Consider the following 18,958-nt stretch of genomic DNA (forward strand, 5'->3'; position numbering starts at 1 on the left):
GAATGACCGGAGGTCTCGGCCATCGTCCAGCTTCCCTGGCGGCTGTCACCTGCGGTGGCCAACTGTGCATGTCTGCAAGAACATAGCAAGAGCAAGGTGAGTGCAGGTTACTGCTCTCCTGTGGTTATCGCCCTGCTGTAACACTGTGATTTTATTTCTGGGTTACAGGAAGACAGGCTTCTTAATATTGCTGTTTCAGTATAATATGAGAAAGAAGAGATATACCAAACCCAGAAGAGATGAGGGAACTTTACCGTCTTGACTCTCATAAAAATGAAACTACAGAGTTCACTTAAAATAACTGCTTTACTGACACTTATCTATACTCAAAACCTCAATTTAATACACAGTGCAACAGATCATTTAGACAGCTGAATAAATCCACAGCTGTCCCTAGCCCGGTGCTGTGAACCCACGCGGTACAACTCCAGGGCAGCCTGAGGGGTGTTTTTCCTGGGAGAAGTGCAGATACGCCACCCTTTTCTGTGCTCTGTGTAGCTGTTCTAGGTATGTGTTTGGGGGGTCCTGTGCACTGGAAATCAGCAACACTGAAAGGCTCAATCTTTACCTACTTGTGCTAAAGACAAGGCGGAGATACCTTTAGCATGTTTGTTGGATTAGAGTACTGCATCCCACACAAGTGCATCCTAGAACAAATACGCAACTTGAGTGTATTGCCATTTGCAACATCACAGTTGTGTATGAAATGCAAAACACCGAGTGTTAAGCTCTGTCCCGCTGGCCCATTGGCTGGAACCGAATGCTGCTCCTTTAAATGCTGGTCGGCCCTGAAGCGGTCAGGCAGCTCAACCAGGTGATCACTGCGGATCCCTTCCAACTGGAATCCTGTCCCGTCCCGTCCTGTTCCGTGTGTTTGAACGCTGTGAGGTGTGCCGTGCTCACAGGACAGGCTGCCAGTGGACCCATTGTCCTGTCATCTCTGCAGACAAGTTAGAAATAAAAGTTGGAAGAACAAATATCCTCATGTGTGTTTGTGGAGCCTCGATGGCTTAATGATGCCATTCTAGCACGGGCCCCTGTCAGTACGCAGCGTTTCTGTGCTGTACTGGGGGAGTGGGCCATCCAGCCTCACATCCAACTGGAAGCAGCAATCAAGATGATGCGCTCGGCTCTGCTGCACAGTGCGCCACTGGGAGAGTTTCCTTCTTTGCTGGAGGCAAACAGTGACTGTTTTTGGCATGAAGACAGACAGCTGTAACTAAACTATTATCTGAACTGTTAATGCTGCAGATATTGCTGTTTCCTTGAACTGTACCAGATTCTCAGCTTCACTAATATCTTGCGTTGTGGTTCATTTTCTTTGATTAATTTTGAATAACTGTTCCTCTGATTCTCATTGCAGGACCTTCACTGCAATTGGTAGGAATCTGGAAATAAGGAACAGATCCATTTTCTGGTTTCTGCCTGCTTTCCAAGACATGGCAGTAGCTGCTTCAAAGGATTCCTTGGACCAAGAGGGGAATCCTTGAATTTGGAATGGGAAAGTAGTTTTAAGGGTCCTGGCTGCCCCTCCTGTGCTGGTCGATGAGATAAAAACCCCATCAAGTGTCTCCTGGGCACCTGCAATGGAGGCAGCCACGGCTCTGCACCTCTGCAGCGTGGGAATCTGTGCTCTGCCTCGGGGGTGCCTGCCCTCACCGCAGCGGTGCCTCTGCACACAATGCACCCCTAAAGTTTAAGTGAAAATAAACCACATGCTGAGCTCTGTTTCTGGCCTCTATTTAGCTGCATGAGGTACATGCTGAGAAACTGGGAAGCTGTGATTGTCCACAGCTCCAGAACCTCCATCAGTTTTAAGCAGAGGTGCCGGTGCCCAGGTCAGCCAGGGACAAGAGGCTTTTCTGCTGCTTCTGTGCCAGTCTGCAGATTTACATTGTCCTTCCCCACTTTTTAGTATTTGTAATGTCACGTGTGGGAACTGCAGGAAGAACCTTTGCGGATGGCAGAGGAGCTCCATCGGTGGCCAAGTGCTTCAAACCCAGCTCTCTCCAGCTCTGGTCTGCTGGCTGAGATGTGTGGGCACCACGGGGAGCTGGTCCTGTCCCATGAGAGCTGTGCTGCACCAGGTGTGAAGGGGATAAAGGGGAGCGTGCTGGGGGGGGTGATGGGACCCAGGGCTGCTGGCTCTGCAGCTCCTGTGGGTGGATTTTTGTCTGTCAGCTGCCAAGTGCTGCGGCCTTTGAGCAGGACCCTGCACTGCTGTTTTTCCAAGCCATAGTCACCAAACCCCTGCCGACCTCGTGGGAGATGGCACATTTGTACCAGTGACCCAGTCAGGCTTTTCCAGCCTTCTTCTGTGGAAGGACATAAACCCATTTCGCCAGGTCTGCCTGTGTCAGTGCCCCGGGCTTGGGCAGGATTTCTGCAGGGCTCACGCCCCCATCAGCCACGTTTGGGAGGTCAGGAAGGTGGAAGACAGAAACTTGATAGGAGTTTCCTGAAGTGTGGAAAAGATCAAATTTTTCATGGAAATTATCTAGGTTTTGGGAAGATAACATCTTCCAGCACTCTCAAATACTGATGCTTGATAGGAAAAAGGAACCAAGAAGAGAAAAATGTCATGTACCGTGTTTACTTCAAAGCACTTGAAACAGGAAGCAATTAGTTTAATGTTTAGTTCTAATTAACACATTTTGTCTGGTAATTTGTGCTAGTAGTAAAGACGTGCACTCGGCTTAGTGACACTGAAAAGTACATTGCTGGAAAAAAAAGAAAATGATGAAAGTGAGACTGTGGCTAGCGCTGCTCTCCATCAGCCCCCCGAGCACGTATGGGACGTGGGGACCGTGTGCCAGGATGGGAACGCTCCTTGCAGACTTGGGCCTGGCGGCCGCGCTTCCACACACACAGAAACAGGCTGTGGGAATACAGCATCACGGGAGGGCCGTTCTCCTTCGGAAAGACTGAGCTGACAGACTCTCTGGTGTGAACCAAGGACAAGGAACACAGAAAGAGACTCTTGATTGCCTCAGGAGCAGCCAGAAAACAAACAGGACTCATGCAAACTGTGAAGCCAGGGCTTGTGAAGGAGGAGCGCAAACGGACGGGGATGATGAGAGTATGGTTGCACAGCAAAATAAAGCAAAACATAAAAGGCATCAGGAACGAGTTATGGAAATGTATTAAAAGTAAGAGAAACTCCAAAATGAAAAGCATGCCTGTTACTAACTGGGAAAAGTGAACAAGCAGTAGGGTGCTGAATCTGGAATATTCTTTCTTCAGCAAGAAAAAGGATGACACAGGCAGGCAGGCTGGAATAAATAACTGAAAACTAGGTAGGATAGGCGTGCTGGTGACATCAGGGCTGGCTGAAAGTTGCCTCTCCTGCTTGGATGGATGGGCTGTTTCTTCCTCTAACCATGGTCACAACCTTCCTTTCTTCACCTTTCATCCCACTTCCATGCTCTTCCAATCTCACAGCCATTCTGTTTTCAGGTTTCCATCTAAGCCTGGTTTTCTTTCCTGTCACCATTTCCTGGAGCTTGCAGACCACTGACATAATCTTACGCCTCGCTTTATAGAGCAGAGCGCTTGTATTCAGTCATTGAAATTTGTTGTAAAACTTTTGTGGATCTAAGTGATTAACAGTTAATGCCTACATGCTGCTTTAGCACCCAAAAAGTACTCAGAACGTTGGTCTTTTGGGGCTTGCTAGTAATTTCAAACACTTACAAGGTAACGCAGGTATATTCCTTCACAGATGTTTTGCTCAGGAACTATTGTGACGTTGGTGGCCCTTTGATCTGTACCACTTATTCCCTGCTAAAGCTCCCTGTACTCCAGGGAAGGGCTCTGCAGTTCCCCATATTTGGGGTGGGGAACCTCAGAATTGTTTCGAAGGGATGAATAGTGTTATGAAGAGATTTGGAGATTTATATTAGATATTAGAGGAAATCCTTCCCCATGAGGGCGGCGAGGCGCTGGCGCGGGCTGCCCAGAGCAGCTGTGGGTGCCCCATCCCTGGCAGTGCCCAAGGCCAGGCTGGACGGGGCTGGGGGCAGCCTGGGCTGGTGGCCGGTGTCCCTGCCCGTGGCAGGGGGTGGGACTGGGTGGTCTTTAACATCCCTTCCAACCCAAGCCGTTCAATGATTATTCCACAACTGGATGTGCATTTCTAGTTGTATAACAGGGAAAAACTGTAATCACACTGGACTGTTTCAGCACTTGATGACTGACATTTTCATAGTTACATATTCTTTGTAACTGCCAAAATATTTTTTTCTAATATTTTAATAGTCTGTTAACAGCAAAAATCAATGTAATTTAAACAAAGAGGAGAAGAATTTAAAGAAGCCATAGCAATACAAAGCATTTTGCTTTGGAACCAATTGAAATTAACTTGAAATGAAGGTTTTAATGATCTTCACTTCATAAAAAATAATAGTAAATAATTCAAGTAATTTTTAAGGCCCAAGTAATTTTTTTCACAAGTCTATCTTTGTTGCTTTTTTTTAAAAAAATGTTCTTTGTCTGTTCAGATACTGAGCCAAAAATATCCCATTGATTTCCCAACTTTACTTAGGACATAAACCAAGCTTTTATCTATCCACATGGAGCAACCAGTGTGGTTTTCGCTGTACTTTTCACTTTCCTGCTTTGCAGGCCTTTCACAAAGTAGTCAAGCTGAAGTTTTCAGAAGGGCATACATCAGGGTCACTGTTTTCTAATGTGTTCCTAAGATGTAGAAAAGACAAAGAAAAGCAGCTAAACCCCCTGCAGCAACTGCCCGGTGTGTGTGGGGGGGCAGCCAGCAGAAGCCCTCCGCGGGAGCTGAGCTCATTGCTTATCGCTCCTCCTGGGGCTGAAACAGGCCGCTGTAGGTGCATCTCAGACCTGATTTCTTTCTCAGGCTTTGGCTGGTTTCTGTCCACTCCTGGATGTATAAGATCCTCTACAAGGCATCTGTTTCGCTTTATTTAAAGTAGGTTAATTGCAATGACAGAAACTGGGGTGCCAATTAAAGCTGGTGATAAAGACAAGGTGTGCCTGGAGGTAGATCGCTCCGGGCTAAGGGCAGAGGGAGAGGCTTTCCCAGGAGAGGACATGGTCGTGGGCGTGGGGTGAAGAGGGAGCTGCTTTGTTGTGATGGGTTTTTCTCCCGTTAGCATGTCCAGTTGCTTTTTGTTAATCCGAGGCAGCATTTTATTTCAGCAGGGTGGTAGCTGCAGCAAAATGTTCAGCCAAACACTGTAAATATTAGCAGCTCCCTTGCTGCAGAGTTCAGCACCTGTTTTTAAATTCATTTGGGAAAACACTGTGAGAAGTTCCGTGAAAAACTCAGCTAAAGGCGGTTGAGAAGTTGTGTAGAATATTTGCTGCCCTGTAGCAGAGAGGCAGCAACTACAAAGAAACATCACCGGTGAACAGAACAGGCTCTTTTCCCGTGATGCCATGCCATACTGCAGCTCTAGTAGCAATGCTAAATTAAATAAATGAGAGGGAGAGAGGAGAGTTTTTCACGTACTCCTATGTGAAAGCCTCTAAAATCAGTGGGAAGCTGAGCAGAAGAAGGGAATGCCATAGTACATCAGATTGCCCACTGGTACTTTTCAGGCTGTCAGGCAGATGGAGACCAACAGGATGCTTTGCCCAGACCTTTGGGCCAAGGGCAGCCGATGGTCACGAACCCAAACCCCTGTGGGTTTTGGTGCTGAGGAAATGCTTTTTTTCCTGCCTGTGGTGCCTTTGATGGCTGCAGAGAGCCTTGCCTCTCCCTCTCTCTGTCTTCTAGGCAGTTGTAACATTTTTCAACGCTGCTACATTTTTTTTCAGATTCCCCCCCTCCTCTGTGTTCTTCTCTGTCATGCCCAAGTGAGACATGACCCTGCCCCCCGGAGGTATTTCAGTCTGTCAGAGCAGCTAGAGCCCCCTTGCCGTGGGGCTGCCTGCGGAGCTGCTGCGAGAGCCCAGGTGAGAAGATGCAGCAGGTGAACTCCGGGATGTGGAACCAGAGACGGCCTCTTGCATTGGTGTGCTATGTGGTGCGTAGTGTCTAGGTGAGGTACTTTTCTGTCCTTGGCCGTACTGCCAGCAGGGATGGCCATGGCAGATGCATCTCAAAGCGTTGTCCCCATTCTTAGTGGATTTAAGGCCATTAAGGGAGAAAATATTTTTTTTTTCCTATTTTTGGCATTTGACATCAGCTGCGCTAGGGCAGCCATCCAATGCATCTGAGTCTCCCTCCGTACAAAACAAAGAAGCAAATTAAAAATATGTACATGTGTGTGTGAGGAAGCAATTCAAAGCATCTCTTCATAGCTGGGAGAAATGCACACTATAATTATCTTAAATGAGCTAGTTATAACTTCCTTATTATTGGCAGTGGATTAATGTAAGACCACACACTCATAGCACTGGTATTTAAAAAAAAAAAAAAAAGAGAGAGAGAGAGAGAGAGAAAGAAATGTGTGAGGCTGGCTGGGGTGGTGGTCACCAGGGAGAGACATTCAAAATTGTCACCGTAGGAGGAAAGCAAAGCCAGGGAGTGCAGTGGAGAGATTTCTGATGGAGGCTGTGAATGCCTGTAAACCTTGTCCCAGGTGACTCCATTTAACCGCCCCCCGAGGAGCAGCATGGCCCCGTAGTGACACTGTCCCTGCACAAGCAGACCGCGCCGCTGCCTGTGATACCCCGGGCTGAGCATGAGCACAATGCCATAAACCTCCCTGCACCTGGGATTTGTTTACTCCTTCACCCACTTCCAAGCAAGGCTCACTGCAAATGGCTTCAGCGAGACACAGCTAACGATGCTGGGTGGGATCCCTCTGATTCCCAGATGCTCTGAGTTCACCAGCATCCATGACTGTGTAGATGGACATATGGGATGAGTGACGAATTAATCCTTGGAATAGCTTATGGCTGTTGATGTCCAGGGGTGCTTCCTTCTGATTTTCTGCATGCTGAAGGGAGAGCAGCAGGAGCTGTTTTGGCAGGAGCGTACCCCAGAGCGCTGCCTGCTGCGGGCACCCCTGCTCCTGCTCCGCTGCCCGGGAGCAGCACTGGAGCTGGGACCCCAGCCCTTGGCAGGCGCCCTGCTGGCTCCGGCAGGGGAGGCAGACACATGGGGCTGAGGAGGCTGCTGGTAGGTGGATCAGGAATGGCCTCAGACGGGTTTGGACCTGCACCCAGGTGGTTTCCCAGCTCTGATTTTCATAACTCCACACAGGGAATGCCCTGGAGTGGCTCTTCGCTGTGCCTCGTCCCTCGAAGGTAGACAGCCACCACAAGCATGTGGTCTCCTCCCCCACTGGCTGAATGTCTTTGCAGTAAATACCGAGGGCCTGATCCTGATCTGGGTTTCATGGGTGTTGCCCCACGTGCAGGGAAGCAGTCACCCCCTTGGACCCTGTGCGGGAGAAGCAGCCCAGGTGTGGGATGCCTGGGAGCCCCGGTCCCCTGAACTGGAGCAGCGGCGGCACTGCCGGGCTGTCCCACCCTGGAAGAAGCTGGTTGACCAGAAACTGACCCAGGACACTGCAGGTGAGCTGTGACAAGCCAGGCCAGCCCCACTGCATCACCTGGAAGGTCTGAGGGGATGGAGAAGATGCAGAGGGGAGATGCGCCCGTCCTTGGTGCACAGTCCACGGAGCCCACATGAGAGGCAGCTCAGCCCCGTGCTCTGCACGAGCTCTGCCTTCCCCTCCCACCCCCGGCACTGCGTTATTTGTGCAAAGAGCTAAACAGCTGTGCTGTGCAGAGGCAGCGATATTCCTGTAGATACATGATTTCTGTAACACGTAACAGCCTCCTTGAGAGGAACAGTTTATTTCTAGGATAGCGCCAGGAAGAAAAGAAATCCAGTCCTGGATGTCTTCCAGTTCGATTTTTCCCCCACTAGGTACTGTGGGTTCGGTTTGCAGGTGTTTTTTGATTACTTTTTATTTTGGAGCAGGACTGGTGTCAGTCGGAGGGGACTGGCACATGGGTGTGCTGCACGAGGTGGCATCAGGGGTGCCGGAACCAGGATTCACCAGGACTTGCTTTTTGGGGAAGCATGTTGAATTGGGTCCTGCAAGCCTCTGAACTCCATGGCACCAGCTCTACGCCTAGAAGCAGGAGTCCAAGTACAGCCTAACAGTTAAATTGTACTGAGGTGCTCGAAAGAACTTCCCACTCCAACACCAAAGGATGGAGAAGGCTCTTCCTACCAACCCTATAAGAACTGCGTGGTGTGAAGAGGTGGTATGTGGTAGGTGAGGGCACATTTCATTCCCAAGATCCACAAGCGAGTGCTAGAGGTGTACCGGCGCGGCTAAAGAAATGTTACGAGTATCTCTGCTCTCGACTGGGCCCAGAGTGACCCATCCAGCTCTGCACAGAGATGCTTGCATCTTCAATGCGGTGACCCCCACAGTGCAGGGACAGGCTGTTCCACAGCACACATGGAAACATCTAGAATACTCAATGCATGAAGGAAATGGAAAGCTTGTGTGCTGACCCCGCCATGCGGGCGGTGAGGGCAAGATGGCCAGTGGTCCCCATGCTCAGGCACGGTACATGTTACCAGAGGCTAGTGCTGTGCCAGGCACTGTACAAGCACAGCAGATTCCTGCCCTGGAGAGCCGGCAATTTAAGAGACTGTGCAGATGAAGGTTGGGGTGATGGTGGAGGTACTCTCCCTGCGTTACCTGCGGGGATAGTACCAGGGGAGTGTGAATGACTCACCTAGAGGCAGAGAGCAACTCCAGGACAGATCTGAGAGCACAGCCCAGGCCACGATCCTGATGAGCAGTGATTTACACACCATGAATGGAGAACTGGTTATTACCTACGTTCTGATGCCAAAGGACATGCTGGCTTTTCATAAAGAGATAATCAACAACAACTGCCATACATTTTGATTACTAACTTCTGCAAGCCGCCTTCAGCATCCTGCCACCGACTGCCCACATTTCAATGGGATGAATGAGCCCCACATAGTCTCCTTTGTGTACTCAGTTAGCACAGTTTCAGGGCTCTTTAGGATCCAGTTGGATGAAAAGAGCTGTCTGAATGTAAATTAATTGCCATTACAATTCTGTTTTTCTGCTTTTCAGCAGAGGCGATAACTTCAGCCTTGTCACAGAGAACAAAACCATCAGAAGTGAACTTGTCATTTCAATCTCTTCGTATAATTATATTCTGAGGATTCAGAGAGCTGGGTGGTTTCTGCATTATTTCTCCCCTCAGGAGGATTGCTCCCATCTTCCAAGCACAAGCTGACTGAGTGCACCAGGGAGAACAGAGTTAGTCCCCTCCCGCTCACGTTGGTGCTGGAGCTGACCGGATCTGCCCCGTTCCCTCTGGGGTTTGCCAGGACGTGAGGCCAGCGCTGGTCATGGCTAAAGCTGGTGGCCCTCCTGCACCGTGAGCCAACAGGCCGGCATGGGGGCAAGCTGGAGGTGTCGATTGTACAGAGTTAGCTGGGTGTGGAAAACAGCATCTTAAGTTACAGGTGTAAGTGGGTGTGATTTACAGACTGAGGAGATTAAAGCAGCTGAAGGAGTCTGCAGAAGCAGGTATTGGAGCCTGTTGCTGAGGGTGCTGGGGCTGGTTTCTGTGCTGCAAAGTCTGTGCATTGTGGGCGCTGGTGGCGGCGAGCGGGAGCCCTCCCACCGCCTGCCAACTGACCCCCTTTGGTGTGACACGGCACCAGGGCTGCTGCCACTTCTGAACTTTGCCTGTCCTAACTCTGGCTTTGCACTGCAGGAATGAAACGGAAAATGGGGAAGAAGACTGAAGAAAATACAGAGTAACTTCTGTCACGGAGAGGCCCAGTGGGTGCCCTGTTGGTGATGGCTGAGGTGCTGCTGCAGACGCCCAGCCTGAGAGGGTGCCTGGCTGCCTGCCGGTGCTGTCCCCATGGCTCTGCGGGAGGACAGTGCTGGGTCAGGCTTCCCTTTGCCCCAAAAGGGGTTCAAGTGGGCAGGAGGGGTGCCAGGGGCACAAGGCAGGAGCTGTTCAGTGGGAGGGGAGAGGGCAGTCTGGCTCAGGGCATGGCAGGGTGATGCTGGGGACCAGCGTTTGAGCTGCAGTGTCTGCACGAAACCTTTTTGCATCTCTTCCACTCATTGCTGCTATCAGATGTTTTTGTCTCTGCTGCAGTCAGCAATCTCGGGCAATGGTTGAGTTGTGTGTCATGGTTTTAAGCCGTGCAGAAAACAAACTGTGTCAGCCCTTGGCGTGCCCGGTCATGATGCTCTGCCTCAGCACCGCAGTTCTCAGAAGTGGCTGTTTACTGTGCAGGGAGGAAACCTGCATCCCGCTCCCTCCTGCTGCTGCTGAGCCCTGTCCCTGCCAACGCGTTGCCCTGCCTGCGTTGGGGACGGGTGCTGTGGCCACCGCTGCTCTCCCTGGCCTGGCAGCAGTGCTGCCCTGCTGGTGCCCTGTGCCTTCCGACTGCCCAACAGCCCAGGACTGGGTTTTCATAGTATTTCAAGGAAGTCCTTAATTAGTGATGGTACCTCTCTCCATTAGCCTGCCACCTCCACTTAGCAGCCATTTTGATGGTAAATTAACGGCTGTCATGAAGTGATGGCCGCTAGCTGGGCCTTGCCTCAGCTGTAGGCTGAGCCCAGGAAGGACACTGTCCACCTGGCCTTGGGCGTCCTCATCTTGCCCAGACATGGGGCTGGGTGAGGGAGCTGCTCTCCCCTTCCTTACTTCCATCTCCTCGGGAGACCGACTGACTCCGCAGCCCAGTTACACACGCTGCACGCCAGTGTGGTTTCCCAGCAGGTGAGGCTTGCTCTTTCCTCCCTGCAAAGCCAGTGAGAAATTCTGGGCCCATCAGTTGTTCATGGCCCAAAGAAAACCCCCTTAAAGGGGTTGGATGGCCAAAGGACGCACCTGTCTCTTACAAACAAGATCGTAAACTTTGTCCCCTGTGCCGACATCAAAAAAACGGAGGTTCCCCAAATCAGGGTAAGCGCAAATCTCCACCTACAAGCTCCTAGGGAAAAGGTTTTCTTAAAAAAAAAAAAAGGTCATAGTTCTTTGTTCATTTGCCCAGTGCCTTGCTCGTGGGCTCCTGATGGTAAATGGAATTCCAATACCTGAAAATTAGTAGCAGCAGAACAAAGTCCAGTGTTCAGTGCCAGCACCGCAGTTTTCCTACAGTGAAGCAGTGCCACAGTGAAGGGGGAGCCAGGCAAGGTACAGACGGCAGCAATAAATGGGTTTTCTCCCTGCCAGGGTCCGGTCTTGCCTCTCTCAGGACATCTTTTATCTCCAGCCCCAGCGCATCGGCAGAGCTGCACATGAACGTGCCTCCTCCTCTCCCTTCCCTCCAGAGTGGAAAATTACAAACTGAGGCCAATGACCAACTTTGTGGACCCAGGGATGTCGTCCAGCCACCAAAAGGGAAACTGCGAGAAGAGGAGGACTCTCAGAATTCCAGCCTCCTGCCTGACCACGATACTTAGCAGGTGAACACACATGCTGAGAAACCCTGCTGTTCTATTCCTGACTTGCCATCTGAGCCTGACTCATTGCCTTGGTAACAAATTAAAACACTTCCATGTGTTTGCAGCTCGGAACCTAATTTTGTAAAACCAGGGAAACTGGACCTCGTGGAGGTCCTTCGGCTTTCCCCCGCTCTGCGGTATCACCTGGGAGTGGCCCCGTGTCCCGCCTTGCTCATCCTTCGAAAGTATGGAGGGCTGTTTGCTGGTAAGTGAAATGGACCTGAATAGTCTTAAAACAATCACGCACCCACCCCAGCCCACTGCAGAGCCACCCTCACACCACCCTGTCCTGCCTGGAGTGCAACAGTGCCACCTCGCATTTACAGTGCAACTGGGTGTTTCATCCTTTGTCCCATCAAAACGGTGTTTTCTTTTTAAGCTTTCTGTAGGGAGCCTGTCATAGCCCTCATCCCCTGACCCTGAGGCTGTGGCTCTGCCCCACACTCCTCTCCGACAGAAATGAATGGCTCAGTCTCCTGGTGTAACACCAACTCGTTCTCGTGGCTGCAGCAGTGCTTGCAGCTACTGTGAAGCTTCCTGCTTCTGTGCTCCCAAATCTGTTGTTGCACGCACAGCTTTTGGGGCGTGTATTGTCAGGCAATCTATATCAAGGTGACTTCACTCTCACTTTGCAGTAGATAAAAGTGCTAAAACTACATGCAAAGGTGAAAAAAGGCATACGACAGTATCCTGCGCAAGGTGCAAGCCAGCACTGTGCAAACAGCTCCTTAAGCCACACTCGGCATTTTTTTAGAATGAGACAAACCCCGATGGGATGTGGCTGTGGAGGAGAATTGGGGCAAGCCCTTTCTCCCAGAAGGCTGTAAGGCCAGCAGGATTGTTTTAGCCAAATAAAGTGGCTCCACTTCCAGCTGAGGGACCCTGTGGCACAAGCAGCCAGAACCCACAGCACTGCTGGGCGAAAGGATGCTGCCCCTCTCCAGCAGAAAAGCAGCTGATGACACCTGTTCAGTCAGAGCCAATGTGCCTGTGTAGAGTTTCTGGGTTTCTAACATCTGCGTAGTGCTTGTCCAGCCTGAGGTGATATGACATGCGTCATGAGGTCATTGCCGTGACTGCACAGGAACTACTGGGCTTTTGCACAGCGAGTGGGTCAGGAAACATATTTGCCTCTGGGTGCAGATGTGAAGGTTGCTTTGAGTAAGGTTTCAAAAAGATCCAGCAATTAAGTCCTGTCTGTCAAATTTGGAAAGGAGTTGGAGATGTTTGTGGAGGAGAAGAAAATATCAAGACACAGGCACTATATATAGACGTCCGTGTGAAGGTGGCGATGTTGGAGCGCAGTGTATTTTTATCCCAATAGAGGTGTTATCTGTCTATCTCCCATGAAATACTGGAGGGGGGTGTTACAGCACTGAGTTCATGCAAAGAGAAAACAGCCGAAGTCACAGTTAAATTTGTGTGGTCTGTGTTTTCCAAAGGCAAGATGTCATACTCGGGACTTTTCTCCTCTGGCTCACTGCCCTGTATTTGTTGCATGACAAAGTTCATCATCCAAGTAGCTGTCTAGTGGCCTGGATGGATTTTTGCCGTGTGCAGGGTATGGTTTAGGTTTGCTACTCATCAGAGAAGTACGGGAGTTTTGTGTATACCTCAGCACACACAATCTTTCTGTTCTCTCACCAGCAGCAAAGCCATGTTTAGCTTACATCAGGGTTGAGGCCAAATAAGAAGGATGCTTCAGCACAAGATGTAACCACATCTGGCACATGCCAGGGGCGGTTCCGAAGAGTTCAAAGGCTTCAGTGTAGATTAGTTACGCATTCACCTCCTAGCAAATCCTTTTATTCTTAAATTCCAGACAGTTTATTATGTGGAGATCCTGAAAATCCAAAGTCTTGTCCTCTGCATAGATGTTAAACGATCTTAAAACCTGGCCAGACATCCCGGGAGCTGCTGCTGGGCAGTGCCAGCGGTCCCAGCACTGCACTGCCTGAGCGGCTGCTCCCACGGTGGCTGCTCAGGGCCCATCGGATCCCTGCGAAGCACAGCCTGTGCATCAATAACGCACGTATGTGCCCACGTGCATGGACCCGGCATGTGCCCACCCCACATCAGCACATAGGAAGTGGATTCAAAAGGGATTTATATGCTAGAAAATAAAAAATAGTTTGGGATGGGCTGTAACTAGAATACTCCCTGCTTTTTAAAGGACTGGCTGTGTGAAATTCCTGACTGAAAAATGAGTATTGCAGTACTGCTAATTCAGAGCTCTTCTGGGGCCTGCTTGCACTTCCCTCTCGGAATGGAATGCGTTCTTGGCTTGCTTGGTGATGAGGGGATTTATTTTACTTTTTTGTCTTCATGGATGCTCATGAGGATGAAGAGCAAAAAGCTGGCAAGGAACATCTCTGCTGAGAAAAGAAACTTTGCTCAAAGTTGTGAATTTCTCAGCTCCATGGAGTAAAGGAAGTTTATTTATAGAATGGGTTCTTTGGTGAAAACAAAACACATCCTGTATCCTGCTTTTGATGGCATATCTGGCTGCAGTGCAGCATGGTGCTCGTTAATTTTATTTGCTTTGTAGCACCAAGTGGTGCATAGTTTTAGCAGTAATTAGCGGACTATGCAGATTGGGGCAGTCTTTCTTTGGAGAGTACACGACCTTCCACTGCAGTTGCAAATGGATACTGCATTTAAGCGTACCAAGGAAAGCAGTTGTGGTGGGATTAACTGTGGCGGAGCAGGATTGCACGATAGCTGTTCTCACTGTGATTCTTGACAAAAAGCATCTGTTCTGCCTTTGGAATGGTCTGGAGGCCTCTGCTCACCCAGATTACTTCAGATGAACACCCTTCATGGAACTCTAGCACTCCGCAGTGTAGGGAGACCTTATGACTGCCTTGTCACTTTGCAGCACACAGGCACTTCCAGATGAGGCCTTGCTGCTGCCAGGTGAAGCACTGCTGTCACCGGGGGCCGGTTCAGGGGAGGCTCCGCATGCATGCACACCCCACTGGAGCACGTAAAGTAACACCTAGTCCTGTCTGCGTGTAGTTATAACCACCAAAACATGACTAATATGTTACATTCTTCACCTTGCAGCTGAGGATTCCGAAGTGTTTTATAATTCATTAACTAATTAAGTCTAAAAGCATTTCAGTGTAACGTGTTTTTATATCCCTTTGCTGGAGAGGCACAGGGAATCGGAGGGCTATCCCAGTGCCGCGTCCCCGCGCTGCAGGGAGCGGGGCCCCAGCCCCTTCACTGGTGCTCGCTAGCTCTGCTGATGCCCAGGAATTTGGTCTTAAAAGGGTTTTGGGAGCTGCAGACTGATGGATGTTGCCATTATGTAATATCAGCAACAAGTCCCTACCTGACCTGAGAACTAGTAAAAGAAATGTGAAACAGGTGAGAGAGAAGGAAAAAAGATGAGCGTATTTGTGCTTCTTTATCTACAGCTCGGGGAGGCGGGTTGGAAAACCTACAAACCTCATTTTCAGCTGAGATGCCGCCCGTAACGGCAGTGGCTGGAAGCTGTGGCTGTCCGATGGTGTGTCCCGTGCGCAAACGGCACCAGCAGCCCCTTGCCACTGCCCTGGGGAGCTGGTTTGCGGCGAGGGGCCTTGCTGGCCGTGGCTCTGCTGCTGGCAGGAGCCGGCTGACACCGATGGAGCAGGGCCAGCTGCGGCGGAGACTACCAAGCCCCACAGGTCACGGCAGCCCAAGGACCGTGCTTACCCTCGCCCTGCTCTGTTGTGAACTCCGGCCACCACCCACCTCATGGGTGCTGAAGATGGGAGATGGCTGCTGGGCTGCGCTGTTGCCCACCCACCCCTACACCCCAGCACCAACAGCACAGCATCGCTCCGTGCCTGCAGGGACTGAGCTATGTCTTGCCTTAAGCTAAGGCATAATTCACAGCTGCCGAGGTGCATGAGGGAGAAACGGATGGCCGCTTCCAGGCCACCCCAGGTTGCCCACCCGGCCCAGGCTCTGCCTCCGTGCGCGGGCAGCGTGCCTGCCTGCCTGCCAAGCTGTGGGCTGGGCAGGGCTCCCAGGAAAGGCACCCAGTTCCTGTGTCTCAGGGCCATGCTGCCCTGTTTCCCAGTGGGAAAACCTGAGAGGTGCCTGGTTTTGATGTGTGATCCATCCAAGACGCCTTAACACTGCCACAGAGGTTCCCTGGGATACGCACACCAGCTTGTGCCCACACGACCTAGGGGGTCAGCTCCGCCGCGATAGCCACACACGTGCACCCCTGTAGCGCAGGTGAGAAAACCTGTCCTATGTCTGCCTGGGAGTTTATAGCTCTGCAGTTGTGAAAAATGCTCTGAGAATTAACAGCCGTTTAAGCAAAGCTTTTGAATATTATGGAGAGGTTTGTGGAGACATTGTACAGAAGAATAGTTTGGGTGGGAGAAATGGAAATCCAGGAATATTATGCAGGAAAGGTGAATCCACAAGTCAGTCTCTGCCCCAAATTCAATCTGAGCCAAGCTCCTTTAACAGGTCTAATATCATGTCCTCGTTATTTAAGAACAGCTTTTGTACTGTTAAAGAAAATGACAGAAACATCTTAGAATTTTAAAATCAGCCTAGTTTACTAACATAAAGTTGGTAAGTTAGTTGAGTTTAGTATTTTTGATTAGTAAACCTCAGAGTATTTTGCCATGGACATAAGCATCATTAGGTGTTCTCCTTCCTTTCCAATGGTGGGGGAAACTGAGGTGCAGCAATGGGAAATACCTTTCTCTGCCTCTTAACAGTTACAGCTTTGCAATTACTGATTTAATTGCTATCATTCAAAAATTGTTACATTGCCTGAAAGTCAAAGCACCTGAAATGCCCCCCAAAAGTCAGAAACCACCTGAAAACTCCTAGGGAAAACAGCTGCTGTGAAGTTTTTGTAAGGAGAAGGGCAAGCTGGTTTTGTCTCAACCTGAGCGTGCAATTACTGCTGTGATGAACTTTAAATAGTCAAATACACAAGGAAATAGCAGACAGATTTGCAAACAAAATGATCTCTCTTACTTCAAACATTTCTGCAATACTGCTAACAGGAAAGTTTCATAGCTTTTGGCACACAGATAGAAAGCTTTCTATGCTTACAGAGAGAGTAAAGAACGTGGACCCTCCTTACCCCTTCCATGTGGATCCTGGGATTGGTCAGCAGCCGGTGCTGATGAAGTTGCAACCCCCTGGGGACTCTCCTGATGGAGGCAGGGGAGGACAGGACCCCTGACCTCTGGATTGAGCCAAACCTGGTAACGTTTTGTCCACACCTGACTCCATCCAGGAGGCGAATGAGGAGCAGGTTGGAGGGCAGCTGCTCGATGCTGCAAAGGACAAGGGTCCTGCACTCGGGGCACCTGAGCTCCTTCTGGGTTTTCAGGATCCTCTGCAGACAGGGCTTGCAGAAAGTGTGCTGGCAAGGTAGCACCTTTGCTGTGGCATCGAGCTTTTCAAAGCACACAGGACACTCCAACAGGTCAAGGAGCGCTAAATCATCCATCTTCAGTGCAGAGCTCTGTCACAAGCAGAGCCATCCACATGCCCCATCCACTGGAGCAGGCTGATATGCCTTCCTGCGCCTGCAAGAACCACACCAAAATCCTGGGCTGAAACAGCTATCCTGCACAGAGGGAGAGGGAGGAGAGAAAAAAGAGCAGAACTTGACTGCTGGAGTATGTAATACATCCCACCTACATTGCAAAGCAGTGCCTCACCAGCCAATTTGCAAATGTATACTTTGCGCTCACATCCAAGTTTGAAGTGAGTCACTTGTGACTCAGTATGCGCGAGGGGACGACGTTTGGGCTGGCACCAGAGGCAGGTCCTGCTCGCTGGGCAGACAGATCCCGCAGCTCAGATGGGGCGAGCTGGCTCCCCACTGCCGGCTGGGGCAGCGCTGGCTGCAGCAGGACAGGATGCTCAGCCTTACTTACACAGTACACAAAGTTGTCTTTAATGCTTCCTGGTCTGCGGATCATAACTGACACAACAGTAAAAAAATTGCTAGCTCAGGAGATGAGTCCATGATAAACATCAGACTGGACCTGTTCACACTGGGCTCCGGCTGAAAGCAGCCACTTGCTGCATACATCCCTCGCACACCTACATGCCACCTCGTTTTTCAGATCAGTCCCAATTAAACTTTCTCTCTACCCATTTTGACAGCAGTTCTATAAAAAGTCCTTCAAACACAAACACTCTCCGGAGGTACCTGGCAGAGACGCGAGGCACTCCGCAGTGCCATCCTCGCCCAGTTTGGCTGCCTCAGCTCTCTGAAGCAACCCAAGACGATTATTCCTCCCACAGCCTGAAGTCACTCAACCTGTTCAGCTCCCCCGGTGCTGCACGCTGGTTGAGACTGAAGTGCACACCACGTCGTGATTCAAGTCTGGACTTGCGGCAGCCATGCATCCCCACGGCGCAGAGGACGCCCCGTGCCCACCGCTGGCCAGCTGCTGGAGCAGCCACGTGTGCCAGACCTGACCCAGCCTCGGCCTTCTGTGCCCTCGGCACAGGGAGCAGCCTCTCCAGCTGCTCATCCCTATGGATGCTCGCCTCAACAGCAACCGCTCTGTGCGGCAAGAGGGAAAAGCCGAAAAGCATGCGTTTGTTAGCTGACTCCCTGTGTGACCTTCAGTGCCATCACGACGCGCTCCAGCAGCTCCCGGCTGTTCCCACTCCCGGGCTGGTGGGGCAATGGGTTCTGTGCTGGGGTGCGGTGGCCACAATGAGGTGCCAAGTGCGTCCAGCTCTTGCCACAGCTCCCCGCAGGAAATGTGCCCACACGCTGCAGTGGGACCCAAACCCAACAACAGCAGTGTGGGCTTTGCGCCTTCTCACCCCAGTGAGGCACTGGCTGTGGCATGGGAAGGCCAGGGGACATTTCATGGCATCTGTGATTTGCATTCACTTTATCAGCTGAATTCCTGTCTTGAGGTCTGCCTTGCTCACACATACTGATGGATTGCCTAATGAGAGCAGCAGATGTAGTGAAGATCCAAGATAGTTTTCCTTATAATCCTTGCCATATCTCAGTTGTGTGTTTACAACCTACAAGTACGACAGATATTAAAGGAGGAGAGTTAAATCTGAAGGAATGGTTTCTCCTTGATCCTCTCACAGATAACGCTACCAGATTGCACATAACGTCCCTTCCCTTTTCGCTGGAGGACTCATTCAGAAGTACAGAGTGGAAATAGTTAATGTGATTTTTCAGAAGTTCCTCCCCCCAGATCATGATTTTGTCAAAACAAAGGGTTTTTTTCTCTCTCTCTTTTTTAAAAAAAATAGTGGCCATTTGCTAAATTAAAATGTTGACAAACATCTTCAGGATAATGCAAGAAACCAATGACCTCACTCTGTTTCATCTTGAGTTTCCTTTTACTTTGGTATTTCTTTGTAGTCTGTCATATGTTGATTTGTGCTTGGCTGACTGAGTGCACACTTTTTAATGAATGTTGCAAATAACATCATCTTACCTACTGGTATTTTTAAATGCAATGCGTGACATAAACTAT

At 50.3% G+C, this 18,958-nt stretch overlaps 1 protein-coding gene and 1 long non-coding RNA gene across 2 annotated transcripts in view; one reads left to right on the forward strand and one right to left on the reverse strand.

Moving 5' to 3' along the window:
• LOC129736663 (uncharacterized) overlaps positions 1–16,485 on the forward strand; it is a 29,972-nt gene extending 13,487 nt beyond the window's left edge. Inside the window, exons 2-5 of the long non-coding RNA XR_008733602.1 lie at positions 2–2,087; positions 5,794–11,426; positions 11,531–11,670; positions 14,888–16,485. This is a non-coding gene — a long non-coding RNA (uncharacterized LOC129736663). The remainder of the gene's footprint in view (position 1; positions 2,088–5,793; positions 11,427–11,530; positions 11,671–14,887) is intronic.
• The window catches only part of SH3RF2 (SH3 domain containing ring finger 2), a 44,929-nt gene extending 25,971 nt beyond the window's left edge, over positions 1–18,958 (reverse strand). Inside the window, exon 1 of the mRNA XM_005440750.3 lies at positions 16,570–18,958. Coding sequence (XP_005440807.3) covers positions 16,570–16,941 — 372 coding nt within the window. The 5' untranslated portion in view covers positions 16,942–18,958. The remainder of the gene's footprint in view (positions 1–16,569) is intronic.

Source organism: Falco cherrug, chromosome 8 (assembly GCF_023634085.1).
Source record: "Falco cherrug isolate bFalChe1 chromosome 8, bFalChe1.pri, whole genome shotgun sequence".
Lineage (NCBI taxonomy): Eukaryota > Metazoa > Chordata > Aves > Falconiformes > Falconidae > Falco > Falco cherrug.